The sequence below is a fragment of the Ammodytes marinus genome, assembly GCF_949987685.1.
Source record: "Ammodytes marinus genome assembly, chromosome: 19".
Classification (NCBI taxonomy): domain Eukaryota; kingdom Metazoa; phylum Chordata; class Actinopteri; order Uranoscopiformes; family Ammodytidae; genus Ammodytes; species Ammodytes marinus.
In genome coordinates, this window is record NC_137223.1 from 19,480,370 (window position 1) to 19,498,834 (window position 18,465).

The window sequence follows — 18,465 nt, forward strand, 5'->3', positions numbered from 1 at the left end:
GGAAGGGCCTTCGGCCCTCGGCTGTGTGACTTGGCCGGGCCGGGCCCAGTCACACAGCCGAGGGTCCATAAAAAAAAAAAAAAAAAAAAAAAATTTTTTTTTTTTTTTTTTTTTTTATAAATGGACCCGGCCCGGCCCAAAATGCCTGCCGGCCCACCGGGACGATGCCCGGTATGCCAGATGGCCAGTCCACCCCTGGGCATGTCTGTTGAGCTCTTCAGCTCTTCATGAAGACTGCTCAAAGCACTGTTTGACCTTTGACCCTCTAGAACAGGACTAGTGAGCTTCTGCCTCTGAAATCATCAATTAACAACGTATCAATATGTACAACTGCATAGAAATTGGTTAATCATCCTTTATTAATTACTAACATTAAGTTGCTTAAAGGTGAAGTAAGCAATTTATTTATGTTAATATAAGTGTTAAATCGCTCTTTATTCATACAGTGATCACTTATATAGTGTGCGTGTTTCATAAGGCCGATCTCTCAGTCACTCGCTCTGCATATAATCGGCAAATAAACTTTTCGGGGATCCTGAAACTGGTATCCAATCAGAAGAGAGAACGCAACAAACCGGCACCTCACTGACGGTGCACTCGCAGAGCGACAGATGGGTGAATGTTTATGCGCCTACAATGGCGGAGCAGGTAAAAATCCTTCCCAATGTCTGTTTTGATGGTTTTTATCATGTTTTATCACACTTATGGATCTGAAATGATGCTAGATAACTCACTGCTTGAAGACCGCAGTGCATTAATGTGGTGACGTAGGGACGACGGAGGGGACTGCTAACTGTAACTGACAGGAAGTTAACTAAGCTAACCAAAATAGTTCTTATTGATCAGTAAAGCATTAATAAATGGCTTATAAGTTTGGTAACATTATTTTTTACCAACTAAAAAACCCTCCATAAAGGACTGCTGCTTGTGAAAAAAGTTGTACAATTTTGTTGGGTATTATTACCTTTGTAAATCAAGGCTAAACTCTAAAAAGGAAATGGCCTGAGGATGTTGGAAACTGAATACACCCTTGATTTCATAGCAGAACAGGATGGGTAAAGTTATATTTCTGCAAATCAATCTATTAGAGACCAGATACTGTTGAGTTGGCTGACAAGGATAGGCTGTAGGTAGCACATGTGCTGCTGACTCACGAATGACGATGTGTTGGTCCTGCAGGTCCAGACTCCAAGATTTTTATTACACGCCGTCAGTGCCTTCGTCATAGTGAGTCAGAAAACTAGAAAATGTTTTTTTGTATTTTGGAACATGGGAGCAGCCAGGAGGTTCTGCAGGGATAGTCAGTATATGTTGAAGAGGTGCTATCCTCTGCTAGATGACTGGCAGATGATTCAAGCAACCCGGGGCTTAAGCTGTCTAGGCCTGCATACTGCAGTGCTTACTGTCTTCCCACTCACCTGGGTGGCATTGATGGACAGACGAAGGTTGAAGCTGTGGTGACAACTGGTGTGATGGACAGTGGGAAATGTGTGACTGGTTTATTGTGTTTATTATTCCCATACCACATAATGATTGTTGTTGCAGTTTAAAGTATGCAAATTTAGGCACGAGAGACAAACACAGTATAGGCTTTATAAGTGGACAATTGAACACATGTATTGCCTCATTTTAAAATATCCACATTCAATTGTTAGGATGTTGGACTAGGAAGAACAATTACCTTCACTTCAAGAAAAAAGTACCAAATGATGTGGTTGATCTATTTTGTACTTTTTGACTACTTTCATAAATGAGTCAAGAGTTTTTGTGCTTTTTGTGCAACCTGCAATCCAGATTTGAACCACAGGAGGGCGATAAAGACCTTTGCCTGGCGGTTGGACAACACTTGCCCAATTCTTCTACTACTGTAATCTTTGATCCACTCTTCACGAGTATAAATTATTCTAGTATTGAAACTGAAAGAAGTCTTAAAGATGTCATAATAGCAGCTATAGAATTGTCAGAGGGACAGGATTTAAGAATGAATGGCTGTATATATGACTAAATTGATTAATAAAAAAAACTTGGAAATTGTTAAAAAAATAAATTATGAAGACGCAATGAACATAACTGCTTGCAAAAAGTAAATCATATAAAAAAATGCCTAATGCTGTCTAATATAATGCTCTATTTAGGTAACGTGTTTGAATTATACGCAATAACTAAAACCAATTGGTGGAGTCATCTATAGGCAAATTAAGAAGCTGGAGTTTTATTCGTGACACAACCGCAGAACGTCTGCTCAAACCTCACAGAATGCGAACATGAAAAGAGCACGTAAACAGTGAAAGATTTTTGCACAGTTGATTTGTGGTTAGTCTTGTAGCCACACTATTTCCGTCGTGTGTAGCAGTCAGATCCATTTTCACTCTGCTGCAATTATGTCAGGTAACTTGCCGGTCGAGTTTGTATTTTGTGTGATAGCAATTAGCCTGAGTTGTGTCTGTGGTTGATTTCATAATAGCCTACTGAGCTTTTTTCCGCCTTCTCATAGTCTTATACAATCCATATTAGATATGTATGACACAGTGGATTATGGATAAAATTGCACATGAAGGAATTTAGGAGGTTGAGAAGACAGCTTAAGAGTGAACCCCCTCCTATTCTATTCCTTGAGAGCTGTTACCACTAAAAAAACAAGTTCTTAGAAGAGCTTTATTTGCATGGATTGAACTGCTCCCCATGTGCACTAACAGGACCGTCAGCATTCTTACAACAATTATGTAACTTCAATATATGACCTCAAACCATACAGCAGGCTACATACATACACAGGCTGCATGCTCTACACCTGCAGTTGTTGTGCATTTATTTAACATAATCTATTTTCTAAGAATTGGGGTAATCGATCTTTCACAACAAACCCGATATCCAGATTATTGACACCAACTATTGAAGAACAGGTAGAAAGAGATACGAGTGTAAACTTGCTCCCTGTGATTGACTAATTACAATAAAAAAAACACTTGAAGTAGGATATAGCTCTCTGAAGCTCTTATCTGATCTACTTTGAACTACTGCAGATCCTTTTATGCATGTCTCAAACACACTCTTAGCCAACATCCCCAGCGTGTTCAATAGGCAACAGAAAGTAGTTGAATTGAGGCAAAGCAAAGTTTTTGAAAATCCCCAACATTAGCAATCCTCCTCTGCTAACCACATATAATCAAAATGTTTAAAAACCCATTTCACTCTCTAGTTGCATTACAGAGCTCCTGGTTCTGCATGTGCCCATCAGCCGCAGATCCTCCAGCCCTTGTGGCACACTTTTTGTTCACTATCCTCTTTGATTGCATTTTGGCTTCACTTAAGTGATTCATTTTATTGTTTCAACTGGGGCTGAGCAGCGTTAACTTTGTTCCAATGTGGTTTTTGATTGCTCAAAAAAAGAAAAAAAATCACCATATGATCATTAGATGAAAAGAATAAGATACAGTCTTTGCTGTTGTCGAGAGTTGGGTAGAAAATCAATACCATCCTTGAATCTGTAGGCCTATACTATGAAGATAGGCTATAGCAAGCAGACAGTTAGCTTTGCGAAGCCTAAAGACTATAGTTGGGAATCAGCTAGCCTGATTCACTCCAAATGTTAAATACAATCTTGCTACAGTAACAGCAGCCTTAAATATCACTAATTAGCGTGTTTCATCTACTTTGTTTGATTTGTAGGTGTAAGAAAATGTGGGTTTAATGGGGCCTTACATGCTGGAACTTGGCTGGGCGCGTCTCTGCTAATTGCCTAGCAACCTCGCGGCGATAACAATAAAACCACACCTGTGTATTTTTTTCACAACTTTTTTAAAGTTTATTTAGACAGAGCCACCTAATGTCCATATCGTTGTGCTATGCTAAGCTAATAGCCTGCTGGCTCTTGCTTCATATTACTGACTATCTACTAGTTAAAAAAAAAAGCCGAACAGTTCTTTTGAAGAAATGCAGAAATCTTTGAGACAAATATGTCAAAGCAGCTCGAAATCAAATCTGCATGACTAGATACCACCAGGGGCGAGAGAGGTGTGTTGTAATGAGAATTAACCAACAACTCTGGACTTAATAGTGATAGGCTACTGTGACTGAGAGATGCGTGGTGGCAGTAGGCCTATAGGGCAGTAGGACAACAGTAACAATTAACAACCCTGTGTGTGTGTGTGTGTGTGTGTGTGTGTGTGTGTGTGTGCGTGTGTGTGTGTGTGTGTGTGTGTGTGCGTGTGTGTGAGAGTGCGTATAACACCGTGGGAATGCCTGGGGAAGGATATAAAGGTATTACCCCTTCTCCGAATAACACCCACGCTTCCCCGAAAACATATGCATTTGCACATTCAGCGTGAAACCAAGGCAATACAGGGGAGGATCTCAGCGTTTTTCACCTCAGTTTGAAAGTTTCAATCAATGGCCTGCATCTTAGATGACTTCAGCCCCTTTTTCAGAAGCTACAGTTGGCCTATACCAAGAGAAAGATGCTGAAACACACACTATTTTCAAACCACTTACCTTAAACCATCAAAATCTCATGAACATCCCATGCCACTGCAAGGGAATAACTTTGTACTTTTTACAGGTATATGCTATTTTAATTGTACTGGGAAACACAGGATGATCCTTGTAGTTTTCCCCCCTTGATTGAACAAAATCTCAGATTACGTCACTTCACGAAAAGTAATGTCACCGGACACTATCATTTTCACCCATTTCTTCTGGGCATGACTATTAAAATCATGTCAAATGTAATAGGATAGGCATGCACATAATATAATGAATTACACAAGATAACAACCACCTCTCAGTTTTTCCTTCTATATAGCATGGTTATGGTGAAGTCCCTCTGACAGAGAAACAGCTTGACTCATATCATTAGAAAGCTATCAAGCTTGCCTACCCATTGTATAATACAAGCCATGCAAAACAGCCATGCATCAGCTTGTCAAACTAAAATACTCATTTTAAAACCAAAAATCCACTAGTTTTGAAAACATGACGTGGGCATAGCTTGTGTAAACTCTGTGCTGTTTCAGTGAGCCCACATGGACCGGTTGAGGTTAACTGTCCTCTGAGTGATTACTGTAATAATGGAGTGATAGCTTACTGAAAAAGGAGAGAAGTTGTCATGAGTGACATGTGCACATCTGGGAAGCAGAAGATATCTTTAGACAGCTGACTGAGCTAAGAGCAGATCACTGATACAACCTGCTGTCGAAAAAACAGACGCTTAATCAAGTCATGTGCCTAACTCTGTTTCAAAGAGATTGATATTATGCAACATAAACATGTCCTATCACAGCTACATTTCATTTGATTAGCATTTATTGTATTATTTGCACAATTAAAAATGTACAGAACAAACAAATACATTACATGTTACCATTATTAATCAGACAAATTCACATACGTATAAATACATGACCTCAATGTGACACATCTGAGGTCTATCTTCATCAACATATTCACTGACTTCCTAAACAAATGCACCACGCCAGCACACCATTCGGCACTGGAGTCATAAAAAACTACCGTTTTTATCAAAAGGTGCTGCTAGAATCAACAGAAACTCAAAGTGTATACTGTACCAGCACCTCTTATACAGGTTTATTGTTTTACTTTTGTTACATAATAATGAGCCAGGAGGTAGCAGAAACAGCTATAGCCTGGCTGTTGTCAAAGCTTAACAATAACTAATAATAATAACTACACACCACACCAAAAGTTTACTTTTTCTTATTCTTAGACCTTCAGGAGAATCTCACCCAACCCATTGCTACATTATCAATGTGAAAAAAATATATATTTTAGAGGTGCTCCGAGGAACTTTCAGTTGTTATTCATTCTTGCGTCCCCTTTGGACAAAAGCGGTAGTGTTTTTACCATTCCAGCTGTTGTTCCTGGGTGAGCGTACCCATGACCAAGGCATTAAGAAAAACTATATAAAAATAGCATTCTTTGCACTGATGGTCTTGTTTGCAGTTACATGTCATTTATGATCATCAGAGGAAAAATTAGACTGTTTCGGAAATATTTAAAGTTCTACGTAGCACATTTAAGAGGTAAATGAGTTAGGCTATGCATCACTCATCTACTAAACTTTTGGAAGTTTTTACTGTAAAGAGTCGTTTACCTGATTATTTGACGTAAAGAATACAAATCTGATTATGTAATCTGTTTTATCAAATATTCAGCAAAGAGTTTTCACCACATTTGTTATACAACATGGTGATGGCAGTTTTCGTTCTGCTCAGTTGATAGTTTATTATACTTACAACAACCTTAAATACTTAACAGAAGCAGTCAGTATAAAGGATTGTATAAAGGTAAGCTTTTATTGTAGGCAGCAGTATTTTAGAGAAGTTTTCATTCAAATTAATGGTATTGACCTTTACAAGTATTTTTTCAAATAATGCAGGGTGAGGTTTGAGAGCTGGTCTGGCCAGTTATTATGTGACTCAAGCATCTCACCAACAGGGTGTGATGCCCCCCTGAGGCGCGGCACGGACTCAGATAAGAAGTGCATTACCAACACACAGACAGAGGGCAATGTAGGCTACTCACACTTGACACTGAACTGGTGTCAGTGCTCTCTCAGCAGTTGGTGTCCATAGCAACTAGTAAACACAAAGGCAAGTGAAGAGATCAACAGAGCTTGCATGGCTTTACGCAAAAATAAAAAAGTGGAAGTCCCAGTATTTCACATGTGTGGTGAATATCTGATCGTATAAACACACACATGCACGCAATCTTTGCAAGAAGAGAAAAAAATACAGAGGGCTGCAAGAACAGTTTGTCCCCTGATGCCTTATCATGATACTTGACAGTCATTGAAAGAATGTGTGGAATTCAAGAGACACACACACAGGATGGTATGCGCCTGTACAAGTGATATCATTTACTTATGGCTGCCTCAGTTAGTGACGTCTGTCTACGTGTGTGTGTCTTGACTCTGTATCGCCCCGTAGAGGTGTGAACACTCCCCTGCTCTTGGATACTGTTGCTATGTTTACACCAAGCCTACCTTTCACAATGTAAACAGAAGTGATCCTGGGAATTTTATCTGAAATAACAGGACTGCACAGACAGGTAGCTGTGTCACGCACTTAACCACCAATGTTTTGCAACAGAAAGGGTTTTCAGCAAAGCAACGGTGGGAGAAATGCAGAGAAAAATTAAAAGAACAACTAAAAGATCACATGGAAAGCCACAACACTGGGTTAAAAAAACAACAACAAAAAAACAGGAAAAATATTTTTTTAAATTCAAGCAAAAATCAGTGAACTTAGTAATGTTCTGCATGATATCCTGGGATCAAAGCCTATTTGTGTAGGGTTTCACCTCCAGGGGTGTTTTGAGCCTGTGCAATGCTAGATGGGTAAGTCCAGAACATCCTATTGTGGAACATGCAGTGTTGGTTTCATAAAGGGAGTCTCCACAAGGAAACTTTAGAATCTTTCCCCTATAACCCCTCCTCCACTGCATGAGGTGTGCTGTGTAGATTCATTTTGTAGTGTAACCATGTACTGTACAAAAAAAAAACGAAAATGCATGTTAAAGGTGTAGTCAACAATTCTGAAGAAGCTTTTTGTCAAAATCAGTAAATTTGGTATATTAATACACAGCCTAGGCTCTGTAAATGGGTATGTTGCTAGCTTCGGTGGGCCCCTTTGTTTAAATATTATTTGTACACATGCCAGTTTATAGAGCCTAGGCTGTGTATTAACACCAGATTTTCTTTCAGTGCACAAACTGTGGATTGTGAGGTGAAATTGACTAACAAAACATGATTTTGACAACAAGTCTTCTCCAGAATAGCTAAATGCACCTTTAATTTAGATGAAAAAAACAAATACATAAGAATGACATGCATATTGTGCATGTGTAGTCTATTTGATGTGTTATAATTAAGTAAGACTATAGGCTATATAAGCCTCCCCCTCCAGCAGCTCAAACTAAGTAATGTAATGTTGCAAACAGTTTTTTGGGAAAGAAACAGCACACTGTTGTGTGGTATTTACATGCATAGGAGACCGTATGATGTTAAGATGAAACCAAACTATAAATGTGCTTTGCATGCAAAATAATCTGTCTATTGTATGGCAATGGTAGCCACATGATTCAGAGTATGATTACATAATGGGGTTATAGTGTAAAATCAGCGTACATTTCCAACTGAGCTTCATATTGGAAAATGGACGCCTTTCTTAAGAATGGGGTTTTAAATTTGGCAAATTGGGCCTGAATGGAAAATATGTAATGCTACTTTGGTTAGCCATTTGAATCAGACAATTTCCCCCGGTAGCAGAAGGGAATTCTCTGCGTCTCATTCATTGACATAAATAAGTACATGTCCCCTAACCTAAGCTACATCACACAGGTGAAAAAAGGTGTCTAATAGGAAACTACAAGTTTTCATTCTGAGTCTCCTGAGGGGGGGATTTTTCTCACAAAAGCACAGCTCTGTGTGATTTCCCTCGATGTTTCTCAGATAAGTCAATTGGAAATCCCCGCCGACGCCCCGCCCAGCCGAGTGCACAAAACCAAGCGCGCCTCCCTCCGTCGCACTACTCTGAACTCACCTCTGGATAGAGACGGAACTGACTGACTATCCACACATTAACTCTCGACATGGCCGTCCACAGAGTGCCTAACCACAATCAAATGGATTATAACTTCGACGACGTGGAGCCCAAGCACGGGAAAATGCTGCCGTGCCAGGAGGACCGCTTTGACAGCGGCCTGGACTCGCTGAAGGAGGACGAACTGGTCAGCGACTTCGAGGACATGAATATGAACGCGAGCGAGAACTTCACTCAGGAATACGAGCCCTGGAGAACCGCAGTGACTGAAGATGGCGACACGTAAGTTGAACTTTTTTTTTTTAAATTAATTGTTTAAGATTGTTATTCGAGCAACTGCGCGTTTGCAAATGTCAATCCTCTGCGTAAATCGAATGGGAGTTTTTGTTTGGTGCTTTTTGCGCGAGAGGGCAGCATATAAAACAGTTTTAAAAGAAGGCATTGGAAAGCTGCAAAAATACGCATGAAAAAGTCGAGAAGGCTGCACGACAACAGGAGGCCTTTTAATGTGTGTGTGTGTGCGCGCGCGCAGCACAGTGCATGCGTGCGTGTGTGTGTTTTGGCTGAGAGCGCAGTCTGGGCGGTGCTTAAGTCTGCTCTGCGAGTTCAGGAAAGTCCCTGGCCCGCTGCCAGGAACTGATAAAGCATCAGATGTGTCAAGCCACAACTGGTGGAAATAACCCGACAAAACTCCATTCTTGCGAAACGCTCCACTGCTGACGCTTTGTTCTTTTTTCATTTGGCTGGAACCATTTCCTCCCTGCGTTTTTATTTAATTTTAATATGAATAAAACCACTTGATTTTTTTTTTCAAAATATCTCATCCTCTCTACTTCTTTTTTCTCTCCCACCACACAGGCTTCTCCACTTGGCCATCATTCACGAAGCCACAGAACATGCCCAACAGATGATCAAGCTCTCTCACAATCACCCCTTCCTCAATGTACAGAACCACCAGAGACAGGTAAAAAAAAACAAAAAAAAAAACACAAAATTCAAACCCAATGGATTAACTATAAACTCAATTGAAACCTTCCTTATTGTACATGCAAAGTGGCTGTAAAAGTCAAGATAATAATGAACCCTGATCTAAATGTGTCCTCCCTCAGACAGCCCTACACCTAGCAGTGATCACAGAGCAGCCCCAGTTGGTTGAGCGGCTCCTTAAGGCCGGCTGTGACGCGCGTCTGTCTGACGACAGCGGCAACACGGCGCTCCACATCGCCTGCAAGAGGGGCTCCCTCGCCTGCTTCGGCGTCATCACCCAGAACAGCCAACGCCACCTTGCAGCCATGGTCTCCTTCGCCAACTACAATGGTAATTATTAATTTATTATGGCCCCTTAAGACACCCCTAGAGCAGTGTCATGTTGCACTTCACTTGCCGTTGTTGAATTCACATTAACTGAGCTTCCCCCCCCCCCCCCCATTTTCTCTTCACAGGACACAACTGTCTCCACTTGGCGTCCATCAACGGCTACATTTCATTGGTGGAGAGCCTGGTTCAGCTGGGCGCAGACATTAACGCACAGGTAGGTGCCGTGAACTCAGTCAGAAGGCAGCCATTTTTGACTTTTTGATTCCTTAAAAAAAAGGACTAAAAAGCACAGTCTCGGAAACTAACGTCATTCTTTTTCGGTGTGTTGCTTGCAGGAACAATGCAGTGGCCGTACGTCGCTACATCTCGCTGTCGATCTCCAGAATCCAGCGCTAGTCCGTCGCCTGCTGGAACTGGGCGCCGAGGTCAACTGCTTTAACTATGGCGGCTTCACTCCGTACCACCTGACCTACGGACGCCACAACGAAGAGATCCGCCGCCAGCTGTACGAGAAGACGGCGCAGGAGCTGAGGGAGCTGCCCGAGAGCGAATCGGACGAGAGCGACATGGAAGATCTGGACACGTCGGAAGATGAGGTCAGTTTTACCAATCCCAAGTTCCCCAAATTGCTGATGATATCATGTTAAAGATTTCACATAATTATGTCCTCCTTAATTTACGATTCCTAACGTGTATCTTTCTTTTTCTTTCCCCATAGGATTCCCCGTACGATGACATAAAGTTCGGAAAGTAATCGGAAACCCTCCGTGTACCGGGTGGTGTAAACGACAAGTGAAGCTGCTGCTGGGTTTTAGCCGACCCACAAGCCCCACAACCAAAGGGGGGGGAGGAGGCGGCGTCAGTCCTCGTCCCCCCACTGTCCAGGTCCCGAGTCCACATGTGGTGCTGCTGGCCCCCGGGATCGCCCAAACGTCAATGGCGCGTGAGAGGCGTCCAGTCTGGTCAAGTCTGGTCCGGATCACAGAAAGATCATAGAGCGGGATCACAACCTCAATATAGTCCTTTCTATATACTGTATAATTTTATATTGATGTGTATATATTGTAAATACAGAGATATTATTTTTGTACTTGTACATAATGTTGAATGAATTTAAACACTATTATTAACAAAAAAGTGCTCAGAATAATAAAAAAAAATAAGTTTATGAATATAAAAGGCAACGACTGGTGTTTTTTTTTCACTCCACTCAGCGTGATTGTGACTTCCTCCGGCCTTTCCACATCATAAAAAAAGCCAAATTTCTCACTTCAACATAATGACGAAGGGCATAGTCATCTCCATAGACTAGTGACAGGTACACAGACCAGAAATTATCATATTTAGCCCCTTGGAACAGTCTGGGATTTCCTTGTTCGGGGCGAGGTTACTGCCGGGTGTCTGAGTCACAGTGCTGAAAGTCCCTGGGCAGCACAAGAGGAACATGTCGTACTGAAATATTCCGCCCTATAGCCTGGTACTGCCGCTGACTATAGCTGCAAGGAAGTGGCACACACTCCACAAAAATACTTGGGAATTTTTGTAGAAGGGACATGTCTTTTTACCTAATTTGGAAAATGTGCCAATGTGAGTGAGATTACTCTGTGTCATGATGTCCAGGAAACTGAGACAGTCTGGGAAGTACAAGATTTCCCAGTCAGCTGTAGAGGAGGAAGTATTCGGTTTATTTACTTTTTTTTCTTACACTATATTGGAAAAATTCACGGCACAACAAGGAAATGTTCTTAATTGAAAATGATACTGGAGTAAAAGTAAAAATCCTTAGATTATTATTACTCACACGTGTAAAACTTTGCTGCCACTGCTGTAGCGCTCAATTTGAGTACCTCTAAATTGTTTGGTTTGAAAAAAAGATAAATACTCATTTATTATAATAAATTCAGATAAATTATCCACAAGTGACACACATTTATAATAGTCCAAAATTCAAAGCTATTAAAATAATTCAAAGGTACAGCAGGGGGAAACAACACTTGTGAAGGCTGGAGACATGAAAGCTCTGACATATTTGCATTAAATATGACTTACAATGCTTATATACAGTAGAAAGTAACTAAAGCTGTAAAGTAGCAGTAGAGGTGTTACAAACTATTTCCCTGTGATATTGTGCAATGAGCCTCAGCACCTCAAGTTTGTAAATGCAAATTTGTCACCAGTTATCAGCTGATGTCTGACTCGTGTGAGGAATTCCACAGAAAGGAAACTACCTCAGTGAACCAGCTGCAATTCCCAGTATGAAGTTTACCTGGAGCCAACTCTAGCTTGTTACTCAGAAACTGTCCCCGAGTGATTCATAGCAGTGTTGTATACTGTATATAGCCTGTCATTGTCCTCAGGGCTGTAAACATTACCAGGGTTGTATAGCTGTTGCAGGGGGATTTTCCCAAAGGATCAAGTTTGTTATTATTTAAAAAGGACACACTGGGAAATATACAAAAGAAAGATTTCAAGTATCCAGCCATAAAAGGCATGACATTTTAGCTGCATTTGAGTTTTTCTGAAACAGCTGCAAAAGAGACCTAGACTAAGAGAAAGACTATAGCTAAAGATGGCGCACCATCACTTCTGATCATGTGTCAATGACATCATCTATGCTGAGCTGGACAGGGTCATTGACTAGAATTCTTAGCCACCGTTTCCAGCCGACACACACACTGGAAGCCATGTGTCAGTTTTGCGTTAAGTTAAACCATTGTGAAATGATCAAGAGGAGCAAATTTCCCCCTTGCAAAGAGAAACTATGTTGTCTTGTGTTGTAGGGTGTATCCGGTGAGCTGAATCAAATCTATTTCTGACAATGCTACATGCGCTAAAATGTCAAGAAAAGGAGGTCAGATGGGGCCCGACATCACTGTGTAGTAAAATAACCTCTCCACAGCAGCTCGGTATGTCATGTGACTTGAGCGCATTCAGAGCCACAACAGGAAGCTCAGAGGTAAAGCTCGGCAGAGGCTCAGGTTCCCATAAATGTTTTCCCCTGCTGCTAAACTCAACCTGCAGCTGTAAAACACAGCTGATGAAACACACACTTCTGTTTACACGGCCAGCAGTTTAAAAAGCCTACTTATAGATGCATATAGATATTGTATAGAATGCACAGAGCTCAATGTGCAAAACTAAATAGTTAAGAATCTGCACAATAAATAGGTATGAAGACAGTGGTCAATTGTATTCCAAAAACATATTTTTATTAATAATATTGAATAAAACAGTGGGGGGTAAATGTACAGAAAACAAAGATAACACCACTCTCCATCTGGGAACTCCATATCCCATCATGCTCTTACTTAATCCAAAAGGTGACGCGTCTCTGCTCGTTCAGTCCCGCTCTGCCAGGGCCATCAGGTGGGTGTCCACTTCGTTCTCAGCAAGAATCCTGGAGAGACAAGACCAATAAGGGATGCCATGTTTTTTGTTGTTGTTGTTGTTTTGGCAATAACATTAACATAAGCACTTGAAGCTTTTCTTTGCCATATATGATAGTGACTGGATCGTTTAACTTTTGGCTGAATAATAGAATTTAACTAAGTACAATCGCTTATGCCATGAGAAAATATACCTGTCTGCATTTTGACTGTTTTCTGGCATTTGATAAAACAAATAGCGGAAGAAACATCCAGAACCAAATATAAGAGACTAGATACCGGGACAATATTCATTTCATTCAACTGCTATTCTTTTCCTTTAGGGGTTATTTCATTGCCTGATCACCATGTATAGCTAGTCATGTACCTGAACTTGGGCTCCTTCGTTGTGATAACTCCAACTTCCAGCTCAGAGGGCTTGAAGTCGATGGAGAGTATGGTTGACAGACAGGAGATTGCGGTCTGACGGGGAGAAAAAAAAGGGAAGGTAGGTCAGAATGTGAACTTCATGATATATCTATTTTTAAAATTCCAAGCCGCGCAGCTGGAAAGCACCTCCGAAAAGGTTGCTTTCACATTCACCTTCCGCCCTTATCAACGTGAGCTACGTCCGTCTAAAGATAGCCGATGTTGGGTACCTCGATGGTTTGTTCAAAGGTCCAGTCCAGTTTCTTTTTCACTTTCTTCTCCAAGAAGCTGGTGGCCTCTGTCTGCTTCACTCCAGCGGCGGTGGCCTTGAAGCCGCAGTAATAGCCCGCTGGGTCGCATTTGTACACCTGGGGTCCCAACTCCTCATCTATGCCGATCACGATCATACCTGAAGGGAACAGAGGTGACTATGACACTGGCTTCAGCGCTTGACATCTACAGATATGTCCTAATGCCAAAAGCACATCTTTACTGTGATTAATCAATATACTTACAGCAGCCAAGTGGTCGCATCTCAGCGTTCTGCGTGTACACTTGCGAGATGTCAGCGATTCTCTTACACAGCATGTCCACTGGAATCTCATAACCGTATTTGTACTGCCAGTTGGCCGCCTCGTAGCGAGCGCGCTGCACTTGGGACTTGCTGTCAGCTAGAAAAGCAGGGAAAAGTGGCGGATTAGTTCAAAGCAACCATTTACCTGTTACACGACTGTGTTGTTACCTCAGATCTCTAATGCAAAGCTTAAATTTCCATCAACCGAAAAACTGGAAGAACATGGGTACAGCAGTTTTCAGGAAAGAGGAACTATGAGCTACAGTAAACGCTGTGACTGAGAACAGATATTTCAAATGATTGGTAAGACACGTCAAGTTATGTTGAAATGTAATAAATAATACATGGAATTTTCAAAGAGGTCTTTCAGTTTTAACCCTGATTTTTCTGGTACCATGTGCTTTATATTTACTCAGTTTCTCACTGCAAGAAACCACCATAGATAACTGTGGAAAGTTAACAATGAGCAGCGATGTATTAGAAAGTGAAGAGAAAAATTAGAAAATAATGCAAACACACTGCGGAAAATCCATCATATAAATTAAACTAAAAATATTGGTGCTCAAACTTCCATTTTTCAATGCCATTTCTTCACCCAGATAAATAGCAAACCCTAATGCTAATGCAGTGACGGCATCAACCAATTTAAATAATCTCTTGATTCGTCCACTTTTGAAACTGTATAATGTTTCTACTGCAAGTGATTTTCTTACCTGTCATCCCAGACATTACACATCCAATATTGTCTGTTATTCTGAAAAGGTGGGTCACTGTGTTGGAATCCAAAAGCTTGTCCTGTTTTACATAAAACATATGAATTAATGAGGTATGTTTGAATGGAGGCCTCACCTATTGTCATTACTGTAGGCTAAACATTTAATTGACACTAAAGGTGAATAAGAATCCAAAGTATTCAGGTGATCAGAATCAACTAAAATGCGTACATGCATCCAGGAGGCACTTAATATTAGAGGACCCATCTCCGGCCGATCGCATTTTCAGATTTCTAACATATAAAATGAACTCTCTAAATTGAAAACAACAATTGACTGCTGGTTAGACCATTTAGATTCCACTTAAGGCTCTAAAAACTTGATAGACAACATCAATATTGATGTCAATATCTCAGTTCTTTTTATACTACCCAAATAATTGATTTCCTTTAAGAACATGATAAATGGGGGCGCCTTTAGCTGAGTTGGTAAGGCGTCCCCTCCATGGGCGTCAGCCAGCAGCGGACCCGGGTTCGATTCCAGCCCGCGGTCGTTCTCTGCATGTCACTCCCCTCTCTGCCCCATTTCAACTCTATCTCTACACTATCAATAAAGCATAAAAATCCCCAAAAATATCTTAAAAAAATGAAAGAACATGATAAATATAGTCCTGGTGATATATACCTTTAACATTTGAAGCGTTGTGTCATTGAATTAAGTTTTTACAGTACAGAAAACCAGGGAGCGTTGTGATGAATTTCTCTAAAGACAGACAATTCCAATTTGAATATAGACATGTGTGAATGTACAGAACTTTATGTTGAATACATACAACTGTCTGTATGGATGTTGCCAGGACCAGGTGTTATCAGTGCAGGAGTATTAACCTCGGCCTGTGAATTTACAGTGGTCACAGTGCAGAGCAGAGTTTGACCTGGTATCAACTCACCGGTACTTTTTTCTGTGTTACAACGACTGCACAGTCCTTCCCCCTGACCGCTACTGATGTGAGTCCACCTTGGTTGATGGCCTTGAAAGCATATTCTGTAAACAAGCATGACAGGAGGGAATCATAAGTGTGTGTTTTCAACTTATTAAATACATACAAACAAACAAGCACAGACATTTATTGATTTGGAAAAATATTGGTCATGTGACTACGAAAACAAGCAAAGGACTATTGACAGGTGTCATCTCATAGGCCAGCAGGCATTCAGTGATTGACTGATTATGTGGGCTCAGATGTTTTGCTTGAGATATTGCATTGAGTGCTACTTGTATCCTACAAGCCCGTATGGCTAATTTTCAGGGATCCACTGAATTTAAGTTAATATATAAATAATTGTTTTGTCATTAACTTTTTGTGGAGAAACTTTAGGGTTTACCTCACAGGTTTTGTTGATCAGATGACATCCACAACAAGTCCTGTCTGTATCCAGCTTAGGTTTATAGAAGACTGTCGGTTCCACAAATTAAAACTAAACAGCAAACTTATAAAACACATATATTACATATTTTTGACTGCATTTTCCCTTTAAATCCAACTAACGCTCACCATATTAGGAAAAAACAAACCATTGCTCTATGCAACAATTAGCTATTTAATTAGTTATTAATTAATTATTTTAACCTTAAGTAAAATTAAACTCACTTTACAAAATGTTATAATTTTACTAAGTTGACATTTTGAGCAATGGATTAGCTTGCTTGACTGAAGTGCTAGCCGCGCTAACTAGCCTACTAGCATGCTAGCTGCTTTGAGTCACGCCGTTTTGTTTAATTGAAGCTATCTCAGAAGTGATTTTAAAATAAAAACTGGCACACAACAAGTTCGATTTTCGCGGTTTAATATGATACTACTTTCGCTTCAGCGGAGTGTTACTCATCCGCTTCAAGTCCAGCTAATCGAACCATGACATAGCATTTAGCTAAAAGCTAGAAAACATTGAGCCGGCGTTTTGCCCGGACGAATCCCCACACTGACCGACTTGGTAGAGTCTTCCTTCAGGAGAGAAGATGGTGATGTGTCGATCGAACCCTGCACTCGAGCCTCGGGACATTTTACAATATTTATTTATAAGTTTGGCCGACAGGTTGTTCCAAACGAATTAGCGAAAAAGATTAAACTTCATGCACAATACTTCCACCCGGAAGTTGAACTGATGGGATCAGAAACTCATCCGGTGCTAGAGACCGGCTTGGTTTCCATGGTGACACAATACTCACGCAACACGGTCTGAGGGCGCGAGGTAAACTGGTAAAATGTACTAGACACTAGTAGCCTACTTCACTTTAGTGCAATTTCCATTAGAATGTAAGAGAAAGAACAATGTATCATTTTCATACCCACTATAAAAGTAAAAGTAGACACATAGGCTTAGTAGCTAGGCCTGTACCAGCTTCAACATAGGCCTACTTAGGCTATTAGGTCCTATAAGCTACTAAGGCTATAGGCTACATTTAAATGAATTTGACCATTAGGCCTATAATAATAATCATCATTATGTTATATCATAATTGACCCCGGACCCCATTAATGTCACTTTCATCAAATGTGGATGTCCAGTTTTTATATAGGAGAAAGTTAGCCTAATTGATTTTGCATTTCTTATTCATTTTCACAGCTATGGGGCCGTCTGGAACCATCCATCTAGTAGGCCTATGTTGTCATTTCCTGTGGACATGGTAAAGTATGATTATCTTGTATTCAAACTAAACCAGCTCACTGTGGGGCATGTAGCCTATAAAATGAATGTACTATAAATTAACTATAATAAGTGGGCAGATATTTTGGCTTGTCTCTAGCCTAGGCCTAGAAGGGAAAATAAGCTTTTTCTATCCAACTTTCCCAGTAAGTAAGTTAATGTGTCACCCAGCATGCACAACACCTCATGTTGTTATTTACACCTGGGCTTTCCCTACTTCGCTTTTCAAAATGCCTTCACTGAAAAAAGGCCTTTGTGTGCTGGCTTAATGACATAGCTAAGTAGTGCTCACATGGAAAGTTGCCATCATTAATGTCATATGTTACACCTTGCCCTGTGTTTCAGGCCATAATGTCTGCAGTGAAAATGCCCCATACTACTTCTGTGGATCTTATAATATTCAACTTTTGCCTTTCAACATTGTCGGGAAGATGGCAAGTCAATGTTGCATTAGATCGCATGCAAGCTACATTTTTTATGCTTTTTTTCTGGGAACACCTTACTGTGTGATTCAATACAGTAAACTCCACTGACTACTGCCTGCTGTTGTATAACCTGTGTCTAAACGTGTTTATGCCTGGAGCTGGAAACCTTTTTTTGTTAGTTAAGATTTAAGTTCTGGTGATACATTACCCGTTACTGATACAGTGTAAACTAAGTAGCTTCCTTTTTGCCCTGCTATAGACGCCAGCGTAATTTTTGCATAACCTGCATGGAAAAGCTAACGACAATATAACAGAAACATAGTATAAAACTGACTCTTTTCTTATACAACGGGTCTACTTTACCTATCACATACCAAGC

General features: G+C 40.6%; 2 protein-coding genes across 2 annotated transcripts; one reads left to right on the plus strand and one right to left on the minus strand.

Annotated features, from left to right (window-relative positions):
- The first annotated feature begins 8,558 nt into the window (after positions 1-8,558).
- Positions 8,559-11,043, plus strand: LOC307265910 (NF-kappa-B inhibitor alpha-like). Its single transcript, XM_080047746.1, has 6 exons — positions 8,559-8,840; positions 9,417-9,522; positions 9,668-9,875; positions 10,001-10,089; positions 10,211-10,471; positions 10,594-11,043. Exons 1-6 carry the CDS (start codon positions 8,608-8,610, stop codon positions 10,627-10,629), a joined length of 933 nt encoding a protein of 310 aa, XP_079903872.1. The 5' UTR covers positions 8,559-8,607; the 3' UTR covers positions 10,630-11,043.
- A 2,027-nt stretch (positions 11,044-13,070) lies between these two features.
- Positions 13,071-17,095, minus strand: LOC307266421 (proteasome subunit alpha type-6). Its single transcript, XM_080048439.1, has 7 exons — positions 16,941-17,095; positions 15,906-16,000; positions 14,957-15,038; positions 14,185-14,340; positions 13,900-14,078; positions 13,629-13,723; positions 13,071-13,272 (listed from the first exon to the last, which is right to left on the minus strand). The coding sequence occupies exons 1-7, from the start codon at positions 17,014-17,016 to the stop codon at positions 13,215-13,217; spliced, it is 741 nt and encodes a 246-aa protein (XP_079904565.1). The 5' UTR covers positions 17,017-17,095; the 3' UTR covers positions 13,071-13,214.
- Between the last annotated feature and the right edge of the window lie 1,370 nt (positions 17,096-18,465).